The sequence below is a fragment of the Falco cherrug genome, chromosome 9 (genome assembly GCF_023634085.1).
Source record: "Falco cherrug isolate bFalChe1 chromosome 9, bFalChe1.pri, whole genome shotgun sequence".
NCBI classification, from domain to species: domain Eukaryota; kingdom Metazoa; phylum Chordata; class Aves; order Falconiformes; family Falconidae; genus Falco; species Falco cherrug.
The window spans coordinates 34,027,997-34,051,991 of NC_073705.1; the positions used below are offsets into that span (position 1 = coordinate 34,027,997).

The 23,995-nt window shown below is 39.6% G+C and overlaps 2 protein-coding genes across 5 annotated transcripts in view; one reads left to right on the plus strand and one right to left on the minus strand.

Moving 5' to 3' along the window:
* On the plus strand, positions 1–22,607 carry ZFAND4 (zinc finger AN1-type containing 4). Of its 4 annotated transcripts, none has more exons than XM_055720166.1 (10): positions 1–126; positions 1,050–1,352; positions 8,720–8,795; positions 8,891–8,958; positions 9,508–9,694; positions 13,856–14,003; positions 14,791–15,972; positions 16,594–16,648; positions 19,472–19,589; positions 21,699–22,607. In XM_055720166.1, the coding sequence occupies exons 2-10, from the start codon at positions 1,169–1,171 to the stop codon at positions 21,832–21,834; spliced, it is 2,154 nt and encodes a 717-aa protein (XP_055576141.1). In that variant the 5' UTR covers positions 1–126; positions 1,050–1,168; the 3' UTR covers positions 21,835–22,607. The 4 variants fall into 4 exon arrangements, with proteins under 4 accessions (XP_055576141.1, XP_055576139.1, XP_055576142.1 ...); XM_055720164.1 differs by lacking the exon at positions 1–126 and adding an exon at positions 136–330; XM_055720167.1 differs by lacking the exon at positions 1–126 and adding an exon at positions 136–330 and having other exon boundaries at positions 19,475–19,589.
* LOC129736772 (uncharacterized) overlaps positions 1–23,995 on the minus strand; it is a 127,117-nt gene that overhangs the window by 50,718 nt on the left and 52,404 nt on the right. The window lies entirely within an intron of this gene.

Below are 23,995 nucleotides of genomic sequence, written 5' to 3' on the forward strand. Positions count from 1 at the left end.
GCGCGGCCCGGGGGACGCCCGCCCCTGACGGCGCCGGGAGCAACGCCCCGTGCGGGAGCTGATTGGGAGAGCTGCCGGAGAACGGGCCCGGAGGAGGGCGCCTGGCGGGGCTGTTATAAAGGCTAGGTAGGCGCGGAGGCTGCTGGGGAGCGAGCGGCGGTGCGGGCGGCTCCCGGCTTCGGCCCCCACCCCCCCGCCGCCGGCGGCTCCCCTCCCGTTCCATGAGGCCCGTTGGGGCCGGCGAGCCCCGGTGAGGTGTGGTGGGCGGCGCTGCACGGGGGGAAAGGAGCCGCGTCTCCCCATGAGCGGGCCTGGGCGGCGGCAGGTGAGGTGAGACCCTGCCCGCCCTCCTCCCGTCGCTCGGCGGTGCCCGGGCCCTTGGCAGCGCGGCTCCCTCGCGGCCCCTGCGGCCGGGGGACGGGGGCAGTGCCCTGGCTCCTGCTCTCCGCCGGCCTGAAGCGCGTCCCTGGAGGGAAGGGGGTGGTTCCCCCTGCCCCGGGGCGGGCTGGGGGCACGGCGGAACGGGCGGCGAGGCCCCGCGTCCTACCTGGGGTGTGCGGCCCGCCCCGGGGCGCGGTGGCGGCGAGGGGGTGGGCGGCTGCGCTCGCTCCTTTGTTTGCGGGCGCTCCGCTCCGCTGGCCTGGGTCCGGCCCGCCGCCGGCGCGGGGGGCGAAGCTGCCGTCTCCTGTGCCTTCCCCGAGCCCCGGCGAGTCCCTGTTTTTGTGTCGTTCTGGAGGTTTTTCCCAGCTCTGACCCTCTCGAGAGCTCAGGCGCTGTCAGGACGCTTTGGGCATTAATATCGCGGGTCGGATCGTCATGTTGCTCGTGAAAACAAAATAAAGGTCGTAGGTAGGATCTGGAATGCTGATTGAAACTAGAGTCCCAAAACGATGATATTCCTAATACTGTTTGTGGTTATCTGTTGCACGATCTAGATAGTAATTTACTGCTTCTGAAGAGCTATTTTATTGTTAATCAAGAATAAATTGAAATTCTCTTTAACAGCTACGTTTACATGTCGTTAGAACTCTTGCTTGTTTGCTTTATAGGTGAAAAATCCCAAACATGAACAGCAATGCACCACACCTGTCCTCAGAGCTGACTTGGCTAGAAGTGGAATGTAGTTCCCTGACAGATCTTCTTACAAGGAAGTTCTAAATCCTTTGTAATGGCCAACAAGAAAGAGCCTCCTTTTTTCAATGAAGATAATATGGGACCGTTTCACTACAAGCTTCCTTTTTATGAAACTATGGAGCTCTTCATTGAAACCCTCACGGGAACGTGCTTTGAGCTGCGAGTTTCCCCCTTTGAAACAGTTATTTCTGTGAAAGCTAAGATACAAAGACTGGAAGGTACTGTTCTCTCCTATTTCAGCATCATCTGTATCACTTTAGAAAGAGTCTTGTTTTTCAAGTTATAATTGCTAAAATCAAAACAGATAATTTGAATGATTTGTTCAGTAATACGTTGATGAGCTAGGTGCTCAGTTTATGGCTTAGGTTTAATTGAAAGGTTTTCTGTTCTTTTTTTGTAAGTTCATGGCTTAGGCTTCACTGGAATTGGTATATTGTTGCTCTTCTTTTCTTTTCCTGTGTTTTCTTTTTTGGTATGTTGTTTTTAATATAAATCTTAAAAAGTCTACGTTAAATCATTAATTGTTTTGATACTATATGGTATATAGCATTTTTGGCATTGAAAGGGTTCTCAGACATAAGTTGTTTGTTAACTAGCAGGGTTATAAACTGAACCTTGTAGTATGTCTATATTGCAACTGTCTGAGCATACTTTAGGTGCTGTGGTTGTTGCTTCTTAGGTTAGTCTATGTTTATGATACTGCAGTCACAAGAGCAACTGCAGTGCAGGCAAATCCCAAAGGCAGCTTCAAGTTACTGATTTGAATTTTGTTTAGGTGAGTGATCTTTTTCTGGTAGAGGTCTGGCTGAGTGGTGCTTTGTCTTAAAGAGATGAACTTGGCACGTCTTGCAAAGTGAAAGCCTTCTTTAAGCTATGAGGCCAGTCCAGGTACTAATGCACGGAGAAAAGATGCAGGTTAGTCCCCTCTCATCCCCTTTCGCTCTACAATGAGAATGATCCTGCATGAAAGAACGTGATTTGAAATATGTCTTCTTTTCACTTGAAGGGAGTTAAAGAATGGTGTGGCTACAGAAGTTGAGAGTACCAGAGTTGCTAATTTTAAGAAAAGGGATTCCTCTCTTTGCCCACTACACTTGTACATGTTTTTCGTGCTTCTGTCTGTGTGGAACCCACCCTCTGAGAAATGTGATATGCATTAGACTTGAATGTTAATACTGTTCTCTTACGGAAATCTGCACTAATGGACAAGGGGAAAAAAAGTAGTTGGTACAAGTTTTAAACACCGGAGGATTGCAGCAATCAGGGTGACTTTTTGCTATTAAGATCACATAATAGAAGCTCTACCATGCCAATAAGTAGAGTTTACATCAGTGTAGCCACATTAGTGCAGCTATGTGGATATGCTTTTGTTTCCTGTGGATAGGGCTGTAAGTCACAAGTCAGAAAATGTGTTGAGATGGTTCTAGAGGCTAGAGGTGAAATAAGCAAAGGAAAGGGGTTTTCTTCTCCATGGTTGAATATTGGCGTAGAAGAGATGCAAGCAGATAGGTGATAAATGCCGAGAGTGAATTAAAAGGGAGCACAGGCAACAGAGTACAGGAAAAGGCAGGTTATCTGGACAGTATAGATGAAGTGAGCTTTAAAGGATGCTTGAAATGACCAGTAGGAGGATGTGAGGAATAGGAATTCAAATTTCTTGTAGTCCAAGCTGGGAGATTGTGAATAGACATATTGAGTTATACTTACACTTTATTATTGTAGGCTGGGTGTACCTAGCTTACAAAATGATAATAATTTATTAGAACAAAAGCTCAATAATAAAGTTATAATACTGTTTATTCTGAATTTTGTTCACATCTTGCTGTTCATAGGATGGTAAGATAATTAATAGCTTAGGTGCCTGCTGTATAGACATAATTATTAAGTAAATTCCATTAAAATATGGAAAATAAGGGTTCAATGGTGTTATCACTGAATTGCTAGAAGTCAGTTGAAGTACCTTCATACTCCAGAACAGAGTTAAAATATCAGTAATTTCCTGATTAATATGATTTGTGGGAGACAGATTGCAAACACATTGATTATGTGTGGAGAGGACAGATACACAATGGCAAATCAGTTTTATGTTGCATTTGGGGTTACTATTGCATGTGAAAAAATAACTTTTCAGTGACAAAGTTCCTGTTATAGAGCACAAGTTCAAATAATGAATCACCCAGGTGGAAGGAAAATCTTAATTTTGCTGTGATTTAGCATGGGAAGCTATTCCTGTTTCTGCTGCTACTTTTCACTTACTGTATCACGTCAACTTTCACAGGGTGTGAACCTCTGTCATTTAAGTTGCATGTAGTATTGGAGAATGCTTCCTGCACTGCTGGGAGACTGTATAGGGTCCCCGGTATGGGTATTGTCTCTGTGGTCTTAGTTGGGTATTGAGGATGATGGTATGTAAGCATACAAAAAGACAGGTTCTGGGACATTATCTGCGACCTAAGATCTCCCAGAAAAAAATAGAGGACCATATCAGGAATTAACAAATCTGTTCAAATGTCACCAATGCCTTTAACTGTAAGAGGCTAATAATAAGGCTGAATCAAGACAACCTGACCTTTGCCAACAACTGGAGTTATCAATAGCTGTAGACTGTTAGTGGTGTAATAGGAAAGGTTAATATGGATGGCATGTTAGGAATTTTGTATACTTCTGATACTGTTCGTCGTTCTTGGTGCCTGTTTAATGATCTGATACAGAAAGGGTTTGTTTAGACAGCTGTAGTAGACATTGGTACCTTACTAAGAAAGAGCTCCACATCTCCAGCTTTCTTTTTCCAGTTGGTTTTAGTCAGTAAAGAATATGGGTAAAAAATTTATTAATGGATTCCAACGCATCTGAAATCTCAGTGCAAGTCTCCTTGTAAATTGAAGTTAAAGCAGATATGATGTCTATTTGGATCAGATCCAGGCATTTGTCCTCAAATATTTTCCATGCAAAGCGGGCACGTGGTATCCAAAAATTTAGATTTGTTATGATGTTGACTTTGGAGCCACCGAGGGTAAATCCTTCTGGTCTGAGATTCATTGAGTGAGCCTTCTAAAATGGTACACAGGAGAAGAAATAGCTCTCTTTGTCTCTACTGGTGGCACAAAAGCTAGCATACACACAGCCAGCGGCGTAGCTTAGTGTTGCCAGCAGTGCTACCTACTCCATTGGTTTTACTTGTTGATTATTTGTAGTTGAAAGCAGGATCATGTGTTGATCGATGTGGATAGGATGGTATCAGAGTTGCAAGGTGACATGAAAGACTGAGGTTTAACATGTGAATGGTACTTCAAAATAGCAGGATTTCATTGAAAGAGGAAGTAGCTTTTTCTTTTTTACCTGAAAAAAATCTATTCTTGCTTCCTCCGTTGCATGAATCTTTGTAGCTGCTAGGCCAGACAAAGTTTAGTATTCCTCATTTGGAAACACCAAGAAGGAACGTTCAGATAGTGTGCTCCTGGTAGTGGTTAAATGCTTTCATGTTAAAGCACCATAGGTAATACCTGTAAACATGTGTCTTCAGTAAGATGGGATTGAGTCTGAAGGGAGGAGGTGGGGTTTGGGATTTGGTGTTGGTGTGTCATTAATATCATGATTGTTATTATTATAATAATCATAGTTATCATTATTACTTATCTTGTGGGAATAAATTTGCATTCAACAGTATGGAGTGTTAAAGCCTTCATCTACGTAGCTAGCTTTAAAATAAAAGTCATGGTTTGTTCAGTGACTGCTTGAAATTTAATTTTATAATCTGGGTATTTGAAAACTATCTTTTTGTATGATATTTAGGTTCTCTTGTATTATTGTGACGTAGAAAAACTGGCTTTCAGAGTACATCTTAATTTGAAATGCTTGTGTTCAGTGGGGAATGACAGATGCAACAATTTTGTTTTACATGTATGCACTCTCAATTCATCATGAGAGTTGTTATTTTTCTTTGGTCTTTTTGCTGTCATTGTTTTCCTGCCCATGTACAGCAGCTTCACCTTAAGCGAAAGGAACTGATTGAATATCAAGCACACTTCTGGTGTTGTAATTTCTTCCAATACTCTATGAATTCAGTGTGTCATAATGATCTTCATTACTACTTGCGTTAGAGAAAGTAGCTATACTTCTGTCAGGATTGGAGTAACTAGATTGCAGAAGTCTAACAAGTTTTTAACAGAACCAATCTTGCTTTTCTTCTGTCTACTAATTTCCCTCTGTCTCCTGTTTGCTTTGTCATTTGCCTGTTTACTGTGCTGATAGAGACTAAGAAGTTCATGAAGCTTTTTTTTTTTTAAGCTTATGCCTTGTCTGAATTGGGAAAACATTCCTGCAAATGCATGACTGTGCCCAGATCAGATGGTTAGAGCAGCATCTGGTAGGTGTAAATAAGGTCACCTTTGTCAGGAAATTTTGCAGATCTGCATTCAGTTACTGGTGACTTGCTGTTGTTACAGTCTTCTCTTTGTCAGTCCCTAGGGTAAAGAGTAGGTCAGTACTGACCACCGTTTACACTAATGTAGCTTACTGTCATGCAGATGAAAGCTGAGGAGTCCAACAGTTATGAAAGCGATCCTGCTGCTGTCATTTGTGAACCTTTGCACCTCCTACCTAGTGTGGCTGGTTGGTGGTTGGTTGTGGTTTTTGGGGTTTTTGTTGTGGGGTTTTTTTTGGAGGGGGAGGGTGGGGCGGGGTGGGCAGAAAAGGCTGTCAGTGCAGCCTCTCTGTAAGCAGGAGCAAATAAGAAACTCCAGCAATTTCAACATTGGATGGAAGATAAGTATACTGTTTGAACTTTGGCTTTGAAATGTTTGTGGTGGTTTTAAATGTAATAACCTTCTACCTACAACATAAATCAAGTTTGTTCTGAAATCTATGGTTGGGGTTTTTTTTCTGGGTCATACTTGACCACATCAGTTTCTCTGGTGAGCTTACTTAGCGTGCCAAAAAGAAGAGTAAAGGAGTGAAGCTTAAGAGTGTATCTGATACTCTATCCTGTCTCTGGAATTAGTGTACCTGCTTCTTTCCTTTCCTCCCCCCATTTTAGCAGGTCGGATTCTCAGTCCTTCTGCAGCCATTGCAGTAGACAGTGCAGACTCTTCTATCCTCCTGTAGCATCACCTGCCTAGCCGACTTCAAATTGAGCATTGAAATGTAGCTTATTACCCCACTTACCTCTCTTCTCAGTACTGATCTAGAGCAGACACGTGATACAGTCACTTGCTGGTAAGGGAGAGGGGATAGTGGATTGGTGTCTCACAGTTCTCATTATTGTTGCCAAATTTACATGCTGCTCCCATGTGCAAATGTCTCCTCAAGAAAACCTTACTGTAATCCAGGAAAGGGACAGCTGATGCATGTTTTCCTGAACCTGTAAAGCACATACTGTTTCCTCAGTGTATAAATACAGAATTCTTAGAAAGTAGCATAAAAGGGAGTTAGTAATAAAGATTTGTCTGTTTCCCATTACAGAAGAGAATAGTCTTTTCATCAAAAATGTTGTCATTGTTAAATGAAGAAAAACATGTTTCACTGCAATACTACCGGTTAAAAGCCAGCCTTTTTAACAAATGCTCTCTCAGTTTATCAAAGTAATTGGAAATTGGTCCTTGGGGGCTGCTGAAACCATAACAAATGCAGACAGTAATGACTGTTTGTAATCAGAAGACTGCAAAACAACTCGGAGGAGAACTTCACTGTAGACTTGCTGGCTGTTGCCAGCTTGTTCTTGTTTTGCTTACACTGCAGATGTGAAACATAACCAATAGTCACTTATTAAATAGCTTGCAGTGTAGTAGTGATTATTTTAGTCTATGTATGTATAGTAACTATGTATAGTTAGTATGACCATATTCCCCTCATAAATGTCTTGTGAACTTCAGAGGATACAAGATTCGCGTTAAATGCTATCCAAGTGAAGTAGAATTGTGTTGGTCATTCATAAAAGAGATCTAGATGTGAGCTGTGGTGGGAAAAGGAAATTGTCATCTTCTCTAAAGCTTAATAACAGTGACAGCTCCTCCGAAGTGCACTCTCCTTCATGGGCATGTCCACTCAGTGCACCTCCTACTTGTCACTTGAATCTGCTTGGACTTTTACCAGACCCTGGTCCCTTTTTCTTCCTTGCTGGTGATGGGTGCTGGTAGCTTTGTGCCCTTCCTACAGCTAGGAAGGGCCTTAACCAACCTTTTGCCACAGCTTACTAAGCAGTCTTGCAAGCCTTAGGAAGACTGATCTTTGTTTTCCCCTCTTGCCAGATGTATTTTGGGAAGTCTTACTGTTTAGCATTGCTACATGCATCTCCTTTTAAGTATCTGAGCATGCAATGAATAAAAATGTTAAGTTTATTTTAATGTAACCTTTTAGAAACTGTATTTATAGCTTTTGCTGCTTAGTCTGAGGAGTGGTGTTTAGACCTTCTTGAAAAGTAGTTCTTGGCCTCTATAGATCTTCATTTGAATCAGTTTGTCAGGAATGCACAGTGAGATCTTAACTGCCTGGATTTCACTACTTACAAACTGAAAATCAGCACCTCTTTTTGATGCTGAAGGGAAGATACTTTTTTTTTTTTTACCTCAGCTATTCATCTTCCTATTAGCCTTGATGTTTTTTAACCTTTATTTTTTTTGGATGATGATCAGAGATGTCGCATCCTTTTATAATTGCCCTGGTTTGTATTCTTTCCAAAATTTGGAAAATGGCAGCATTCTAGTAAAAATGTGTGAAGACCACAGGTTGTACCACGTTATGCTCTTTAATGTGTGTTACATTTGTATCTAAAAGAGTGGACTATGCAGGCAGAAAGAAACAAAATTAATAGGTTTGTAAAATATGGATTTTTAATATGGAACAAATATTCAGTATGCTTACTTATAACAAAAAATAGCCAAATCTGAAACTGAACTTGAGTTGAAAGTTAGTATTACTAGATATAATTAATAAAACATCCTGGTGGCCTAAAAGAACACCCACAACAAAATAGAAGTGTTTGTAGCATGAAGTTTGACTAATTGCTATGGTGCTATACTGTACATGTGAACTTTCACGTTCCAAACCAAGCAATGATAAAATAACATTTACAGTTGTCACCACTGTAATAGAGCTGCTACCAGTTACGTTAATGTGATCTTGTCTTTAACGCAGAATATCAGCCTGTGATTAAATTATTCGGCAATTCTGTAGTTGGAGGTTTTTATCCTGATTTTCCTGTCACTAGACATAAAGCTCTGAGGTACAGGTAACAAGAGAAAAACCTCCCTTATCTGATGACTAGAAAAGAACAAGTATTCAATAAACTTCAAGCAAGTGAATACTTTTACAGACCCCTTGTTGAGCCAAAAGATCAAACTTTGTGTGTTGAGCCCAAGCCTGCTGAAAATGTTATGTTTGTTCTTAACTATTTGGGAGGTTAGATATCATGACTGAAGGTTGCTCAAGTGCCAGTCCTTGTCTTCCTTCTTCTGTTCTTTCCCTTGTGAATCCACTTCATTGCCTCTCCTCCATTAGCCCCACATTCTTCAAGAAGCAAAACTCCTCAAAAGCCCTCCCACCAACTCCAATTTTAATAGTTGTTTTTTTGTTTGTTTGTCTTGCTTAGGTATTCCTGTCTCTCAGCAGCATTTAATTTGGAATAATACAGAACTGAAGGATGACTATTGTTTGAATGATTATAAGTAAGTATAGAACAAAATTGCAATTAATGTTTCTAAGTGATTGTTAGGTTAAGCAATAGAAAATGCTACAAAAATGTATTTGTTGTTATTTACAGCATTTCAGAAGGCTGCACTCTGAAGTTAGTTCTGGCGATGCGAGGTGGACCTATTAACACTAGAAGAGGTAAGTGTTAACTGAGTTAAAAATAGTGGGTTTCATGCAACATCTTATAACTGAGAACAGCTTCTTTTAACTAAGTATTTTAGATGAGCAGACTTCAATTCCAAATTAATTGAAAAAATACTTAACAAAAGCGCAGGGATTTTTTTCCATCTTCTCTTCCTTAGCATACCAATACACCATCTTCTTCATTTTGTTTAGCCTTAGTTTAACAAGTATGTTTGTATGTATGGAATCATCAAGTCTTAAAATCGGCAATTCTTCACCTGCAGTAAAAATGATACTGTAATGTCATTATACAAATAGTTTTTCAAATCTGGTTAGTAAGAATCAGGCATTGGTTCAGTCTGATGATAAACTTGGCTATGTGGATCATCTATAGAGGCATGAAAATGGGAAATTCCCTTGATAATTTCCAATTGGAAAAACGTCAGCATATCTTCTAGGTTGGAAGTTCCCATTGTAAACCGAGCTGAACTCTCAAAGGTGATCAAAACAATAATGATGATAATAATTTGGTTTTACTTATTTTTCTCTTTGTAAAAACACAAGTTCCTGTGGAAGACCCGATCAGGGAAATGGCTGAATACATGGAACCCACTAGAGATGAGATATGGGAGAAAGGGCCATCCAACAAACAAGTTACCTTTTTAGTGTATCGAGAAGGAGATCAGTTGAATTTCTTCCGTGTGGTAGACCGGGGAGATGGCACTTTAACACCATTATCTGAATCTTTGAGGTAAAGTTGGTTTTAACCTTTATATTATTCTTCAAAAGGGGGATGTTTACAATTTTCAGCTTAATTTGTTGACTTTATCAAAAGAATATCTGGGAATATACCTGGAATATTGCAAGAATTTTCTCTAAGGGCTACTAAAATGCTGTAACTACATGGCCGAACAGCCCAGTAATACTTAATGGCCAGTGCTCATGCTGATGGTCATCTACTGCCATGTGTGTCAATAGAGTGAGATAAAGCTGACCATGTGCTTAAAGCAATTCTCAGCATTCCAGCCCTTTCTAAAAGGGAATGTTTCACAGGAGAGACAATTTGGCAATAAAGGTATCAAAAACTTTTGAGTACTTTCTCTTCCATTTTAAGGCATTTCTTTAGTTTTATAAAATATTTCTCTGCTCACCGCATACACTTTCTTTTTTGTATGGATATGACTTGACCAAATGGTTAGTGAGGAAGATAGGAGGTTGGCAGTGCAAAATCCTGGGAGGGTTTGTCTGAAGTTTCAGAGAAACTGCGGGGGGGGCGGGGGGGGGGGCAGGGTTAGGGTTGTTTTGTTTCTTTTATTTTGGTGTTGGTTTCAGGTTTTTTTTTTTTCTTTGAGGGGGGTGGTGGTGGCGTGTGTGACATTTTTGGGTTTTTTTTATATATATACTGAAATAATTACCAATAGAGCTAGCCTTTGGACATAATTAAGCCTCAAATTGGCTACTGTTGAGTTAACCAAACTTGTCTCAATCACTATTACAGAATCAAAGTACTGTTATGATCAGAAAGGCACATATGTCACTTAGTAAACAGATTAGTAGTCTTTTTTCCTAAAGCTATCAGAGTTTATGTCTATTAAAATTACTAGGTTTTGCAGCTTTTGGATAGGTTTTTTTCATCTCGTGAAGAACTCTGTCTTCGTACAACAGTAAGGAAGGTAGTCCCTGTTCTGGGGACTGTCTGCATTTTCCTCCAAGGCTAAGGCCTGCACTGTTGTTAAGTAATGATTCTTGTTACTGTTTGCAAAGTGAAAGCAAGAGCTTTGTACTGGGTTTATATTTGGTGTGCTTATATTCAGAATATTACTCTTAGAAACTTTTATAGGAGATCTTAGAAACTACAGGCTGAATGAAATGTGAAGGTTGAATTCCCACATTGTTACACAGAGTAGAAAGAGCTAGTGTTTGATGTACAATTACTAGAGGGAAAGAAGAGGAAAGATACAAATATTTCAGATCTGTGATCTTCTCTTTCAGCCCGTGCACTCTTTTTCAGTAAATAGCCACATATGGTATTGTGTAGATTTGAAATGGGTAAAAACCACTGTCACCAGAACTGTGAACCTTGCTGCTGCGTTGGGCTACATACACTTGTGGAAAGAGGAGCATACAGGTGTAATTCCTGTTTTCACTGATAACCTGCTTGCCTGTTCCCAAATTGTTCTCTTCTATGTTTTGACTCCAAAAACATCCAAACCAATCGAAAGAGCTAGGGCTGCGGATGCTATACTGTGAGTTGACACAAGGAGTTGTCAGAAGGAGCTTGAACTTTCATTTTTCAGTGTTAAGGGTCTCTCCAGTATCTGCCTGTCTGTTCAAATTCTTGTGTGCTTGTGATGACTTTTTTTTCGCCTCCCATTTAAAACTAGTATGGACAATTGTCTGAAATTCTTAGTACTTCTTGATTAGGTAATCCTAGTGTATAGACTAAATAATAATTTACTTGAGATTGGCTAAATGTAGCAAATCAGAAGAGTAAACTATTCTTCTGGTTCTTGCAAGACATCTTGGTAAGCCTTTCAAAGCACAATAGCATGTATAAAAGTCAAACACATTATGCTTAAGAAATATGCTGTCACTGGTCAAATGATCCAGTTAGGTTGAAAGCCACCTGAATTGAAAACATCCAGCTTGCGTTGTTTCTCTTCCTCTGTGCTTTCTATGGGAGTTCATTTATTAGCTTTTCTACTAAGGCAGACGGTAATTTGGGCAAGGGGTCCTAATTTTTTAATTTGTTGTTATGGCAAGGTCAGACTTCGTGGGAAATGGAAAAAGTAGCAAAGGGAGGAGAGAATAGAAACAAATCAGACCATTTTATCTTTGTAAAGGAAGATTGTGAATCACTCTGAATACTAGTGTTTTCCACACTGACAGATGTGTTTGTACGTGTGGGTATACTGGTGACTGAGCATTTTGAGGCAGTTGTTTATCAGCTTTTCTCACATTGCTTATGTGTGGAGCAGACTTTAGTGACTGCAGTTTAGAAAGGAGACACTGGTTTGCGTTTGTTTTGTAGTTCTCCAGATAATTTTATTTATCTGTGGTTAAGTTAATGGTTAAAGCTTGACAAGGTGTAAATACATACAATGTTTATTGTCTCTGGATTAAAAGAAACCTGTGCTAGAGGACTGGCAGGCACCGAAGTCAAAAAAGCCAGCTATTGATCATTGTTGAGACATGCATTTACCAGCAAGATCTCGGGAATGTTGACAGCTATGGACAAAGTCAGTTTGGAATTTATGCATTGGAAAATGGGCTAAAAGTACCACCAAGAACAAAGCTTCCTATCTAACGTTGATATTTTTTTTATTTATAATAATATATTTTTATATTTATGCATATGCATTTAGAATTTATTTCTAAATAATAATAAAAACAAACTTTTGTTACTACTTAAAGTTTTTTTTGCTTCTATTTACCCAGAAAATGCAAGAGAAAGGGTAATAATTATTTTTACATCAAAAAAAAAAACCTTAAAAAAAACCCCCCAAAACCACTAACGAAGCATGTGAGACACATCTCTATCCTTGAAGGAAAGGAAGTTCAAAGAGTTGTTTTGAGTTGGTGACTTAAGTCTTTGCAGAGTTAAAATTCTGAAATTATTCTCTAGTGTTGAGTCCTCACTAGGAGAGGTATGTAATATATATGCGAACTGTCCCCATATGTAGTTGTTCGGTTTTTCGTAAGAAATGAGTCGACTGTTTTGCTGACTCTTGCTTTGACTTTGCTGATATCTTGCTCTTAAAGATATGTCTCCCAGCTGTGCTGCCTTTGGAATTTTGCTACATTTTAGGAAATAATTTGGAGGGTCAGTGCAAACATACTGGCTCTTGACTAAGAGCAGCAGAATATTTCCAAGAATCAGGTAAGATGGCAGCTCTAATTCATCAATTTTTATTATTTTTTTTGGTGCTGACTTCCTCATGACCTTTAGTTCTTCCTTGGCCTCTTTTCGAGAGTAGGAACTTTAGTCAGATCTACCAAGACATTTGTACAAACACACGGAAACTGCATGATTGTCAATTTCTAGATGCTGCCAGTCTAATGGAAGAATTAAAACACTCTTTAAAATGTACTATATACAGTGTTGAAAATGCATGAGTTTGTAATGAATTAAATACTCCTAATGGTTCTTTATTTCTCTTTCACATGTTGGATATGTGTTAGTGATTAATACTTCATTGCTTCATAGGAAAAACAAGTCAGATGCTGACTTCAAAACATTGAGGTTCAGTTTCTGTTAGAATACAGAATGGAAAAATGCAACGTGATGCTATGAATTTCCAGTGACTACCGAGCTAAAATATTTTGTCTTGGGACTAGCAATTCTAATCTGTTTTGTTTTTTTCCACATGTGAGACTCTTTGGAAACTTAAACTGATCTTTTTTTTTTTTTTTTTTTTTTATTATTTTGAAAAGGAGAAATAGACTATCATATCCACATGGGTGACCCCTCCATTTCCATTTATGGTGAGAACTGGATAGAAATTTGGACTTTCCTTCCATGCCACTGTCTGGTTAATTGGAAAACTGCTCAGCTTGTTGTCTGAGTCACACAGTTAACAGCTTTGGCCATACCTTCAGGAGACATTTGTGGAACTGGATAACCCCTCAGTGGGGAAAATATATAGTGAGTGTGAACCAATGTATATGGTATAACCACTTCCCAGAAGTGTGGCTGTGTTCTGATTTCACCATCATCACTCTGCGTAAGCATCTTGTAAGGAATGCTTATGTACTAAAATAAATGTATTTGAAATGTCTGCATACAGTTTTACATAATGCTTTGTCAACAGATAACTACAGATATGACTTTCTAGTTGTGAGAATAGTCTACATTGAAAACATAATTAAATTACTTGATTAGAGGGTGAATACAAACTTTTTTTATTTTCAGTGGTGGTTCAGTTTATAATTTATACGCTGATGATGAAGATGAGACAGAGGCATCACCTTCTGGCCAACAGATTATAGAGAATTCAATTACTATGAATAAAATGAAACTGCTCAAAGCAAAGATGGAGAACATGAATCTGAGTAAAAAGGTGAAGTTGTAATTTCAGTTTTCCTGTCATAATGCAGCTTGCATTTTCCTAGTGCTGACTTTTCTAAAAATCAGGTCAGATACTTTGCTGTTTTGGGAAGTGAAGTGATCAAGGGTAGATGATTTCTTATCTGTTGATCAAGTAAATGCTACTGTATAAATGTTTTGCTGTGTGGCACTGGCTTTACTTGGATCTACCTGTCCACATTCAAGGAATTCACTGATGGTCCTGGATTTATTTGGGTGGAGGTTTTGGGGTTTCTTTTTTCTCCCAATACTTTAAGTAGCATTGTTCCACAGTACTGCTGTGGTAAAAATCAGTGTTTCTCTTAAATGAAACTTCATTAGAAATACTGTAACTGAAGAGCCTATGAAGTTAAATATGAAAATCAGATTACCTGGAAGAGAAAATGTTACATTGGTGTTTATGTCTGTCTAGGTTACCTAGATGTAAAATGGAGAAGATAGGCTTTCTTTCATTGTTTGTCTTTTTTGAGACCCTAAGCTTTTCTCAGTAACTTTGGCATTCTGACTTCCCTTTTTTATTCCTCTGACGTGGCCCATTTACTAAAAAGCCTTTTCTGATTATACTACTTGATTTGGTTACTCAGATGTTGGGGTGAAGTCTTGGTGGCTAGTAAAAGATGAGGCATTGGAAAGAGTGATTTGGTCCGTTCTGGCCTTTTGCTATTTGAGTTCCTAGGAATATGATCTTGGTCAGGTCTTTGAATGCAACTGTACTTCAAATACTAACTGTTGTTGTATGTGGGTTTTGGTTTTTTTAATAGCCTAAGAAAACTGTCAAGGTGAAACCTCGTCCTCCGATGACTCCTCGACCATCTAGTGGCTCAGTGGCTGCTGCTCGTCACCGGTTTTTAAGAGTGCTCCCCCATATTGGACAGTCCTGCCTACCTCCTCCTGGGAATTCATATCACTCAGAGTCCTCCCAAAATGCACTTTCAGCACTGGCTACTTTGGCCACTGCTGGTAGAACAATGCCATCTACAACTAATGACTTTCTTAAGGAAGACGACACTTGGCAGAGCAACTCTTGGTCTCAGTCAGTTAGTAGCATCAGATTACCACCGAAAATATCTCGTGTTGAACTAGAAAATGCAAAGCTGCCTACAAATAATATTCTGACTCCTGTTTCATCTCTGCCTGTAAATTCAGAAAAAGCATCTGAAAATGTGACCCCAGCAAGTGAGGAGGATGCTGTTTTGTTTCCAAATATAACCAATGTAGAACTGTATGGAGCAGAAGAAAAACTTCTACCTGAAACAGATGCTTTTGCTTTGTTAACAGAAGCAAGTACCACTGAGCAGTGTAGTGAGATATATGATATAGGGAGGGTGAACCCAGAACTTGAACTGTCTGATGGAGATGAAGAATCTAAGGTTGTAGAGCAGCATGGAAAACCTATTGGCAAAGTGCTGAGCACTGCTGCAATGGGGGCTGGTCTTCTCAGTACTCGTGAATTAAGTCCTCAGAAAAATCTGCTTTTGTCACCTCTTCGGTATTCAGCGCAAGTGGCGCGTCACAGTTCTCTGAAACCACAGGTGCAATCCAAATGCTTTGAGGCTGGCAACTTGAGATCTACAGCCTCCCCAAACATGCTTCGGTCATTGGAAGTCCATAGTATAGCAGACTCCTCTTTTTCTAGGACTACTAGATTTTGTAGTGTGAAAGTAGAGTCACTTGGCAAAAGACCTGATGTAATTTCAAAAGCAGATGCTAGGGACATCACAGATGTGGCTAACAAGGCATCCAAAGAACCTGTGAGTTCTGTAAGTAACCTAGGATTTCTGGCTTCGCTGGCCCGAAGTGCAAATAGGGAAAGTTTACAGAGTTCCTGTGGGACAGGCAGGTTTCGGACTTCTGGTGTTGCACTACCTACAAACCTGCAGCATTTTCAGGAAGAAAGCTTTAGGAAAACAGCTCCTCCAAATGAAGCTGCTGAATATATTCTAGTGAGTACTAATGCTTCCAAAGAAATTGTAGTTTTCCTGTCTTTTCTGGTACTGACATTGAAAACTGTACTTTCACGCGCGTGTCCATGTGTCTTTTCAGGGAAGACACATGGGGAGGGGGAGGTGTACTTAAATTCCTGTTAGTCTTGAACTGTTTCCTGAATTCCTGTTGGTATCTTAACTGTCTGTCTATCTGGATGGGTCCTAGAAGTAATTTTTCATAAAAATTGAAGTGGTTGTTTGTTCACAGCTAAAATTATTAGTTATTATAATAATAGAATTATGTGTGTCTGTGCTTGAAGGGTCATCTGACTTCTGCTGCTGCTCACTAGTTTCATTTATTCCAAAGTCTGCCTTGTGACTGGCACCATATGTGCCTAGCTTCAGGTCTCTAATGTAGTTAGTTGTTTTAGTACATTGTGAAGTATGGAGAGACTATTAAATAGTCATTTTGAATAAGGCTTTATATTGCAGAATTACAAACTTGTGTACAGAAGTCATCCTGGGCTCTTTGTAGGTATGCTGATCGATTTCAAATAAGCTGATACCAGACTGCCTAACTTTCTCATTTAACTTCATCTGCTAGTAATTTCCTTGTGGAAATTTTTTTTTTTTTTTCAGTCTGCGCATGGGCTTGGAATGAATGGAAGTATTGCAGCTGTAGGGAAGAGAGCAGGTAAGTAATGGACTTAAATAATAATTGAAGATGACTTTTTAATCTTTCTGATATATCACATATGTGGAGGACAAGAATCATTTATCTTTGTAAGGCATATGGCTTTCAAAGTTCTTGCTGTATTACACTTCTGTAACAGGATATAAATTTTAAAGCAATTCTTTAACTTACAGATCTCATCCAGATCTTGGGTAGACACAACTGTGACTTTCTTAGCTTTTTTTAATACTTAATGAATCCTGCATGTCATCTGTAGACATAAACATGATGTTCTGCTCTGAAGTTTTCAAAAGGTCGGTTCTGTGAATAGTTCTGAGTCTGCTAAAATCAGAGCCGAATTTATTGGTAGCATAGTCTTTAGAACTACAGCCTGAGTCAGAGGGATTTAGCAAAAGAAAAATGGGGAGGAAGCAGCAAGGGCATGGATGCTGAAGATTACTGATATAGTGCAGATTTTTCTCTTTTGTGGTGGGCGTCATTCTTTCTACCCTAGTCTTGGTAACTGTGGAGTGCTTAATCACAGAATTGTAGAATAGAATTACAGAATTGTTTAGGCTGGAAAAGACCTTTATAATCACCAGGTCCAACTGTTAAGCCAGCACTGCCAAGCCCACCACTAAACCACGTCCCTAAGCACCACATCTACACGTCCTTTACCTCCAGGGGTGTTGACTCAGCCATCTTCCTGGGCAGCCTATTCCAATGCTTGACAACTTTTTCAGTGAAGAAATTTTTCCTAGTATCAGATCTAATCCTCCCCTGCCACAGCTTAAGGCCATTTCCTCTTGTCCTATCGCTTGTTACTTGGGAGAAGAGACCAACACCTACCTCACTACAACCTCTTTTCAGGTAGCTGTAGAGAGCAATAAGGTCTCCCTGAGCCTCCTTTTCTCCAAACTAAACAATCCCTGTTCCCTCGGCCACTTCTCATAAGACTCGTTCTCTAGACCGTTCGCCAACTTCAGTGCTCTTTGGGCACACTGCAGTGCCTCTGTCCCTCTTGAAGTGAGCGGCCCAAAACTGAACACCATGTTCGAGGTGCAGCTTCGCCAGTGCTGACATCTTAATGCTTGACGTCTACTGAAAATGGATGTGTTGTGCCTTAATATTAATTTCTTATGTGATTAATTCTCTTGGGGGAAATGTAACTGTCTAGTACTTTTAAAACTCCTAAGACAGTGAGCTAAAGATTTTCAGCACAATTAACTGTTCTTCTTCACATCTTTGACTTGCAGCTTGCATGCTTTCTTTTCTTTCTATATGACCTTAGGAAAATAGAGTAAGGCATGTATTCCAGGATTCTAAGACCTAGGCATAGAGAATGAGCTAGAAGATCTGCAAATAGCAGTTGCAACAGGAAGACTGATGTGATGATGGGGGAGCAAAAGCTGCTAAAATAGTGGATTGTGCCTTTGTTTCACAGCTGGGGGTGCAGCTGTTAATTGGCAGTCAGTTAATAAACAGGTCTGTCCCTACCTACTCCGTGGTAAGAGGTGATACCCTAGTAGCCATGTCTGCATGATGGGTAAGCCTGCTAACATCTGCGTCATTTTGGATAGAACTATGAAGAAGACACTCCTCTGGTATTTTCAAAAAGGTTCTAGACAGGAGAAAGGCAAAGTTGGTGTTGTCATATCATGCAGGCTCTTGAGAAGAGAAGTGGCTGGTAATGATCTGTTGTATAACTGGCCAAAGGACAGATTCATGTAATTGCTGTAGAGGCTGTGAGTGTGGTGACAGAACTATTGTTTTTTCTGGTTAAGTATGGTCTGCGGGTGGGGGGGCTGTCTTCAAGCCCTGTCTGTTTCACCAGCTGGGCTGACTGATGCTTCCGAGATAGCATGCTTTTAAATGATGGAATTGGTAGCATAGACAAGTAAACATCTGGAAGTTTTGATGCTAGATAGCAGTGGGATAGCTGGTTGGTAGCGATGACTGCAATGTGTGGTGACTGCCTGGTGTTCCTATTGAATGTAGCCTGCTGTATCTCAGTTGAGAAACGAGTGTTGGGATTAAAGGTGCGCTCGACAAAAAGTACTTCTGAACTCATGAGGTCTCTTTTTGGGATCATCCTGACACTAGCGGCAGAAACAAAGAATGTTTGAGAGGATGCGTTGCATGCTTTCATTGTCCTAGCGTATGGTAAACGTGAATAAGCAAGTTGGGAACTAAGAGGTTGCTTCTACAGAGGGAAGGTGCCTTTTCTTTACATGCTTTTCAGTTAATAAAGCAGCCATCAAGAATTATAGGGCAAGTGGTTAAAGTACATTTTTAAGTACAGAAATTTTACAAACATCTGCAAAGTGCCTTATGAAACCATACAGCTAAATAGAGGCCTGTAGTCTTAGTAATGTACTTTTGGTGATATACCATAATTATAAGAAGATTTTAAGATGTTGCAGTATTTATTTGGCAAATGAGTTACATGCTAGGTACTTGAATGCCCAGTTGATTCTTTGGAAAGCTACTGTGTGCAGTGATTTCCTAATCACATTGTGTTTCCACTTTGCATTTGGGAAGACAGTTAGATGTGTTCCTTGATTTCTTCTGTAAGTTCTTGCTTATGTGAACTTTCAACAGGTGTTAAAAATAATGGGTCTAAGTCCCGCATTGTGCTGCCTCTTCTAGAGGTGTTCATAGGCTTGAGGTGTTTTCTGGTTTGGCTTTTGGGTTTTTTTCCTCCCTGTTTAGGCTTTGGGGTTCCCACCTGAAGTATCCCAAGAAATGCAAATGAAGCTGGGTTTCAAAAGATAACATTGAACTAGTTTGTGATCGGGAATAAATAAAAATAAAATTTCTTTGCTGTCTTTCTACCTCTGAAAGCAGGTGAAGCAACCCATCTTCCACCTGTGAATGGCTCAGTTCAAGCAAAAAAGAAAATTGCAAAGCATTGCTTTCTTTGTGGCAAGAAAACTGGATTGGCAACCAGCTATGAGTGCAGGTAGGCCGACCGTATAACCAGCTGTTGTTTAAAACTGATAGCTGGGTTAACCAAAAGATTTTCTATGGTACATGGTATTGCTTAAGCACAGCAAATCAAAAGTCAACCCTTACAAAAGTTGCAGTTCTCAATTCAGCAAAACTCCGGAAATTTCAGGAATGTAGTACCTGTTCTGCTGTTGAGGTATATGTTCTTCCAGGAAAATCAAGAAATGCAAGGTATAAGAATGCAAAATATCAGGAAATATTACCAAAAAAATTATATTTTAATCTTGTGTGGGGAGAACTTGCTACAGATTCATGTTCTGCAAAGTTTCTTGACGATAATTACATCATTAACAACTCAAGGAAAAACTGGTTTTGTTAGTTTTCAGAGTATCTCCCTTAGATTTGGCTCTATTGCAAGACATCGGCACAGTTTGTGAATTTGTATGAGTTTATATTTGACAACTTTTTGATTTTTATGTGTGTTCTGTTTCTTGTGAGACTTCGGTCACCTTTGATCATCTAGAGCGTCTCAAAAGCAAAATACCAGAGTGGTGTCCCCCAAATCATGACTTGCAGACAGCACAGTGACACCTGGTACTTAGTAGTGATCGCTGGAAACTTAAAAACAAAACCAACAAAAAAACCCCACCAACAACAAAAAAAAACCCCTGCTTTCTCTGTTGATCTTGGTTCTTGAAGTAGTTTCCCACAAGATACTCATTTCTCGGTATCATTTCCCATGAGCCAGCCAAGGTTGGGAACTGCTGCGCTTTGAGTGCTACATTTGAAGCTGATCTTGGTTTATGCCAATCACAACAAAAAGAATAAGACTTCTGCCATTGGGAAATTGTGTTGGAGAGTTTCAGGATGAGGAACTGCCTTCTTACTGACTCTTCAGTCACTGATTTTGAAACAGTTTTGGACCCTGAACACTTTCTGGCTAAGCAAATAGCTGCAAGCTCTTCTAGAAGTAACTAAGCAGCTTGCTCAAGGTTGAAAGTGAAGCACAGAAAAAGGGGGTAAAATCGCACATCTCCAAGAATAGCATTCCTTCTAGCTGTAAAGGGAGGAATCATATGACCTTTTACTAGAATGGAATATAAACCAAATAGAGAATACAGTTGTAGGAAGGAACTGGTGATTACAGGAACAAGAACGAAAAAAAAAAATTATTACCAGGCACGAAAAGCCTCAGGAACAGCTGCAGAGTTTGTTCCAAACCCAGATAGATACATAAATGGAGCATTATAGTCTAATGGTGAGACAGTAAGTTGGATGAGTAATGCTTAATCCATTTCAGGAGAATTCTAATTTTGAATGTTGTCGTCGTTTTACTGTCAAGAAGCAACTTTATCAAATAATCAGTCAACAGGACACTAGTAGCAGTCTCCATCTAAAGCACTTGTCCAGATCAGATACAATATCCAGAGTATGCTTCTCTCCTGTTATGAGTCTCAGCTGCTGAGCTGTCAAGTTTGAACGCAAAAATCATAACCTTAACTCATGAAAATTGCAACTGATACATGCAAGATGCGCCCTTCTCCAGTCACATAGAAAGTAGTTTTCCCTATAGTTAGTCTGTCTGATGTCTTTACAGCTGACTAAATCTGCATTTATTAATCTCAGATGACTAATTTGAGCTTATGCCAGGTAGTCTGTGCTGAACTATTTCATCATCTGTTTTGATGGTCTGAATGATGTGGTGGTTTTGAATTGAAATGCATTATGTGGATTTTGCCCAATGCCATTATTTTAGTTCCATGGTTTTGTCCTCTGAATTCTATCAGCTGATGTTGTGTGAGATCTTTAAAAAGAAATAAAATAAATCAAAGACCAGTAATTCTTAATCTATAAGATCCTGTGTGATCCTTGCTAGCTGGTTCCAGGAGTACTATCTTGCTTAATTTCCCAGCTGAAGAGACTGTTGGGTCAAAGCTGCAACATTCAGTTACAAAAATGTCAATTTGATTACTTCACCAGTTAATGTTATCAGTCAAGGATGGTTAGAATCCAGGCAGTTATGTCAAATAAACAAGACGTGATTAAGCCAAAGGGCTCCCAGCATGTCAGAGAGTTAAAAGCTTCTAAAAGCTTGTAACTTCTAATATTCTTGATTCTTCAGATGTGGAAACAACTTCTGTGCAACGCACCGCTATGCAGAGACTCACACCTGCACCTACGACTATAAGAGTGCAGGGCGAAGGTATTTGCAGGAGACCAATCCCGTCGTTAGTGCACCAAAGCTTCCCAAAATCTAACATGGTTGTGCTGCATGTGGCTGTTCTGCCATTGAAGAATTGTATCACATTGAGAGAAGCACTTGCTTAAACTGCATAATTTTGCCATGCTCTATATTTAAAGATTTGCCAAGTAACAAAAGCACATGAGGATGCATCCTATCGAAGAATGATGTGAACACTACTGCAGTTAAAGCTTTTCTTCTTTAGTGAATGAAAAGTTAAAGATAGTTTTTAAAAACTTACGTTATTGATTTAACTGTTACTGCACGTCTTGTGTTGTGTTTTATATTTGGAAAAGCTATTTCACTAGACAAGTCTTTAAAAGATGCACTTTACTAACTTTATTTACTGTATAACCAGACTTGAGGGGGTGTCGTAATGAGGGTGTCATGTAATGTCTTCTGTACTCTTGCGTTTTTTGTCCATTGCGTGGTATGTTCTAAGTTATTTCACTAGAAAGATCCTTCTCCCTGTCCTTTCTTCAAACAGCCTATTTTGAGATTAAGGGGGTAGTGTGTTCCACGCCTCTGTTCCATTCAGATTGGTATTCATACACTGTGTACCCATTCTGAAAATTACATATTGTGTTAATCACATTTTCTTAAAATAATACTGTTTATATGACAAGTTTGTTTTTAAATAGAAAATTCCCCCTTTGTTGCCATTAAATATAAGGAACAACTTATTTTAACTTTTCTTGAAATCCTAGATTTTTTTAAGACTTCACAACTTGGTTTGTTAAGATGTTGAATGCTGTTACTGGAAGAAATTCTAATAAATATTAAATTTTATTCTGGTTTATGCTCTTGTAAATGCACAAAATCTCTTCATATTTTGCAGCATGCTCTTAAATTAAAACTTGGGCGTTGTTATTGGGGGGTGGCTTGTTGGTGGGTTTTGTTTTTAAGAAGCACCGATTCACCTGTTCCTCCTGAAATTGGTGGGAAAACTCCTACCAGCTTCATTAGGAGCAGTGTGACCAACGCTGTGTGCTTTAAATAAGCCTTCTGAGGTCTTACAGATGTACTAGCAAAGGCAGATGGGTGTTCAATGAATGGCATATATTAACCTGCAGCCTTTCTCCCCTCCAGCTCGTACTGTACAAAGGCAGTTCAGTAATTTTGAGACGCCTCTCATGAGTGTGCAGCTACTGCAGAAAGTGATGTTGGAGGAATACACCTAATGAAGGCCTTTGTTTTTTCATTCACTTGGTGTGTCTGAAATCTGTTTATAGGCTTATGTTGCTTGAGGTGTTCTAGTATAAACAGATTAATAAAATCCTACATCAGACCACCAAAACAGCAAAAAAACCAAACCCTCCACGCTGGATCTAGACAGTGGAATGTAGTCATCCCTTTCTTGCCAAGTCTTCAGCTACTTAGTTGGTTGTGGTATTAAAATGTTCTATGCTGCATTCCAGACGAACAGTAGCAGCTGATGAGCAAGGCAATCAAAAGTTGGGCCAGGAGAGAAAAAAAAAAAAAAAAAAGGATCACTGAAAGGGAGAGAAGTAACCTGAAGAATTCTCATCCTTGGAGGAAATCCATTTCATGTAGTCCACCTGCAATTTCTTGAACCTTCTGGAATTTTCAGAGTGATCTCAGAAAAATTCCAAAATCATTCTTCTGGGCAGTGATAAGGTAAAAAAGTAGTTTTGTGTGTATGTGACCTCTGGGTTTATTCTTGGTGGACAAAGTTGCACCTAGTATGAAGATCATGTTGTTACTGAGCAGTGCTAGGTACTGTGAACATGCCTGTAGTTCTTATTTCACCTCCAGCATATGATAATATTTGATGCCAAAGGAAAAGAATAAGGAACAAGGCAAATGTACTACTGTTTTCCCAACAATTGTTTGTAGCGCAGCAGCTTTTAAGACAGAGGTATTGGTCTTTGTAGGTACAGTAGAGGTTTGGAAAGAAGTGGAATTAAAATAATATTGGCTGTCACCACTTAATCTAATTCTTCTAAGTATGATTGTCAGGAAATTATTTTGCAGTGCGTTAGAATGGCTGACTCGAATTTTAGTAAGACTGGATAACTGAAATGTGTGGCAGGAAGTCTCTTGAGTCAGATCTCAGTTGTGACTTTCCCCTTCTGCATATGCATAATGAAGTGCACAATGCTGTTCAGAAAATGCAGTGTAGTAATAATTAATTTCCATGTGTATGGCTTCTCATA